This window comes from Pocillopora damicornis, chromosome 8 (assembly GCF_964200805.1).
Source record: "Pocillopora damicornis chromosome 8, jaPocDami1.2, whole genome shotgun sequence".
NCBI classification, from domain to species: Eukaryota; Metazoa; Cnidaria; class Anthozoa; order Scleractinia; family Pocilloporidae; genus Pocillopora; species Pocillopora damicornis.
The window spans coordinates 16,251,638-16,255,820 of NC_142677.1; the positions used below are offsets into that span (position 1 = coordinate 16,251,638).

At 35.4% G+C, this 4,183-nt stretch overlaps 1 protein-coding gene across 1 annotated transcript in view; it reads left to right on the top strand.

Moving 5' to 3' along the window:
• LOC113678817 (glutathione S-transferase 3, mitochondrial) overlaps positions 1 to 3,880 on the top strand; it is an 11,833-nt gene extending 7,953 nt beyond the window's left edge. Inside the window, exons 3-5 of the mRNA XM_089214792.1 lie at positions 2,594 to 2,651; positions 2,975 to 3,047; positions 3,452 to 3,880. Of these exons, the coding sequence (XP_089070918.1) occupies positions 2,594 to 2,651; positions 2,975 to 3,047; positions 3,452 to 3,552 (232 nt within the window). The 3' untranslated portion in view covers positions 3,553 to 3,880. The remainder of the gene's footprint in view (positions 1 to 2,593; positions 2,652 to 2,974; positions 3,048 to 3,451) is intronic.
• Positions 3,881 to 4,183: the final 303 nt, after the last annotated feature.

Genomic DNA, 4,183 nt, shown 5'->3' on the forward strand with positions numbered 1-4,183 from the left:
CATCGTTGATATTAAAAATGTTCGCAATTTCGTTCGTTGTTAATTTGTTTTTAACTTTAAACATCAAAATTAGTATATCCTGCAACCTCCTATTTTGCAAAGTAGTTAATTTAGCTCTTTTTAGTAAGGCGTCATAACTTTCGGCAGTAGTACTATACACTAATCTTAAGGCTCTTTCTTGTAGACGCTCCAATTTACGATTATCAGATGCCATGCAAAAATGCCACACTAGGTGGCAATAAGTAAGGTGTGGCATGATAGCTGATTTGTACAAAAGTAACTTGGCATTTACTGGGATAAGATTTTTAAGCCTTCTTAAAACTCCGATCTTACCGGCAACTTTCTTACACAGACTACGTAAATGATCTTTAAAGTTTAGGTTTTCGTCTAGGGTTACACCTAGGATCTTGATGGGTTGTGACCGTTCAACTTTTTCGCTACTTATATCCAGATCAGTGTTCCTTTCACCTTTTGGATTTCCCAAAACCATAGCTTGGTATTTATCGCAATTGACCTTTAAAAGATTATCTTGATACCATTTAGTCATCTTCTCTCCATTGTCCACCAGTATCTTCTCCACTCTTTTCATTGTTTCATGTGCTACAAAGACCTGATGGTCATCCGCATACATTGAGACATTGGCATCTGATATTATGTTAGGCAAATCGTTCTGGAAAATATTCCACATAAGTGGTCCAAATGTGCTTCCCTGTGGACATCCTCTCTTCATCACAACCCAGTCGCTTATTACAGAACCTATCCTTACTCTATTCTCTCTTCTCTGAAAATATGATTGTATGAGCTGTATGGCTTTGTCAGAGAAATTGTAGGCTTGCATTTAAGAGTAACTGAGAGCTAAGAGAGTCAAAAGCCTTGCTCATATCCGATGACAATATACCGACAATTCTCTTGCTGTCTAGTTCTGCTCTCCATGTTTCGGTCAGCGTTATCAGCGTGGTCTCACAGCTATTCTTTGTACGATAGGCAGTGATAGCATCACTGAGTCTGTCATCCATAAATTTACTGACTTGTTGGCCCAGCAATATTTCATAGACTTTATTTATGCATGACAGCACTGTGATAGGTCTATAGTTTGTATCCCTTTGTTTATCATCCTTCTTATGTACCAGTATCCATTCTCCACGCTTGAGCTTTGCTATCCATTCTCCATTTCTAATTGCTTGGTTAAAAATCACAGCAAGAGACGAAGCTAACTCAGTGGCGCCTACTTGAATGAGAATGAGAGTGCTCTTGTAAAATATGCTTTGGTTAAAATTTTTTCCTGCGTGGAACTTTTTCAAAATAGTTTGATTTTATATTTTTCACTGTTTTTGTGATTTAATGATGGATTTAAGATAATGAAAAATGAAAATTCAATTAGTTTGAAACATTTTAAACCTAGGCAAAATGGGTGACAAAATTTCCCCATTGTCTTATCATCATAAATTTTCAAGGTATTTATGACCTATGCAGAGCTATCTGTCACCCTATAGTACACTCCATAGATTGGTCAACATGCTATGTCAAGCAGTTTAGACTGGCAATTAGAAGGAAAAAATTAAATGGCTTGTCTGGCTGGTTGTGCAATAACTCAGAAAATCTGCCTTTCAAAACGAGTCATAATTTTTTTGATCATCTGAACACTCGATTGTTTCTTCCCATGTTAAGCGTAATTTGCTCCAGTAGTGAAGATTTCCTTTTGCACACTTTTCTCCAAATAAACTTATATGCATACTTATCATAGCCATTACAATTTCTTCAAATGCGTTTAGTGTATTGGCTGCTTTATTTTTCACTTATCATTCTGTACAGTTGTAATCGGTCAGTGTAATTGGATAGTTGGCTGTGATTGGACACCTGAAATTGGACATATGAAGCAGCCTCTCATACTAAGTCCTCTCAGCTAAATCTACCAATCACAGAATTGATCACAATAACCATAGAAACAATCACTTATCCTGAAAAAAAAAACAACAAACAAACAAACTGGGGAAAGTTCCAAAATGGAGGAATTTTTAACTTTACACATTTCCTCTACCCAATATGTTTGTCCTAAGTGTATTTGATTGTTTTTTTGTAATGGTTATGATTAATTGGTAACAGGATTTTGTGTCACCCAATTCTGTTTGTAATCATACTCATGATTGACAAATTGGACTCCCACTTTGCAGTTGTCTGATTTTGTTAATGACTTGTATGATTATAGACAGAAGTGGACTCCACTTGGTCCTATTACCATTATTAAAACTGCTATTACTGCTGCAACTTTCTCTTGTATCATGCATTTTTGTCCACATAGTTAAAAATAACAATTCCAAAAATCCATTAAGAAAGTTTTACATGCTGTACAGTTGTTCACTGGAAGGTGATTCTTAAGTAAGAGATGTTTGATGAATTATTATTTGTTCTCTTGCACTTGTCATTTAATTATTTCAATTCAGTTTTGAATATCAGGCCCCATTTGTGCAGTGCATTGCAGGATGTGCAGTGCAGTCTAACACTAGGAAATTGCCTTGGTTATTCAGAACACATACCTGGAGATTTTAAAACAAATTTTACACTTTAAATCATTTCATTTCATTCTTTACTCTAGGGTTGAAGTTTATCCCCAGTTCTTGCTTTTTCTGTTGCTTGGAGGATTGGAACATCCCGTAAGTTTAGAAATCATTATTTTTTCGGGAACACTAGAATGAAATATTTGGTAGGGTAAATTGACAGGGGTAGTCCAGATTAAAGTTGAAGGACCCAGTAAATGCAATTTTTTTTTCTACTATGAATTGGAATAAAAATATATATTTAAATTAAAAATACTTGTTTAATTACCATCTGATATGGGTAGCATACCCTTTTATCACTGTTTGTCTATGAATGATATAACATTAACAGAAAATGTCACCAGCAAAACAAAAAATACTGGTACATTCTTTGAAATAATGCAACCATGCTCTAATTTCGTTATTTGTTATTTTTGTAGGTGTTAACTTCTGCAGCAGGACTTGTCTGGATTGTTAGTAGATTCTTCTATGCCCATGGATACTACACTGGAGGCAAGTAATACATTCTTGTAATGTTAAATTTCTAACTTGCAGCACTGGTGTACTGAAAACGGCAATCCTTGAAGAAATCAGTGGCAAAGAAGTTATCATGGTATATCTAGTCAAATTAGTGGGCTATATGTTCATGGATAAGTGGATTTCCCTTCCTTAATCCTGGAGCCACATTTGCTTCCCAAAATATTTTAAATGGAGTTGTGAGGCGATATGAGAGTGACAGGAAATGCAATGAAACATGGAAATACTCTAATGCCTCATTACTATACATTGCAGAAAAGGAAAAATATGAAAATAATTGAAAATTGTAATTATTTCTTACAATGAATGTAAATGGAATAGGGTGCCTTTATTCCTTTGTTCCAGTTGTGGGATCTTGTTAACCTTGTGTTTTATTTCAGATCCCGAGAAGCGCATGCGTGGTAGCTTTGGTTACTTGGGTTTCTTCACCATGCTTGGATGCACTGTCAAGCTGGGACTTCGCTTGCTGGGTTATTTCTAAACCAGTGTATCACCCTCAAGAACATATATCATACTACATTCGTTTCCTGACTCGCCTGTTTGTTTCACCAGAACAATTCAACCACTATAGATAATCCCCACAATGAAATGAATACTTGTATTTTTTTATCAGTAGGAATTCGTAGGTCTTCAATTGTATTCAATTAGCACCAGATTAGTTAGCTTTTTTACAATTTTTGTATTTCTGATTTAAACTAGATAGTAAACGTACTATGTAAACTTAAGAAATCATCAAACCAATGAATAATTTAGGTTTAAGAAACCATCAATGCAAACCAATGAAATAAAGTAGACAGATCTACCGGTAATGGTTGCCTCATTTTGAAATACAAAGGAAGCGAACACGTCAATCGAAAGGCGCGGTGGCTAAACGTGGTTTTTCGTTTTTTGTTTTTTAAAGAGAAGTGACTGTTTGAGTAGTACCCAAGCTCCAGGCCAAAAAACCCTACCTCAGCTAAGGTTTGATATCCACTAGAGTGAGGAACATGGAGTCCAGTTAATTTATACGGAGAAAACCAAACAAATGTTTAAATCACTATGTGTTCTGTAAGTTTTCCATATGACAGGGTACTAATGGTGCATTTGAGACTTGTTAAACCAAAGTCAAAGTC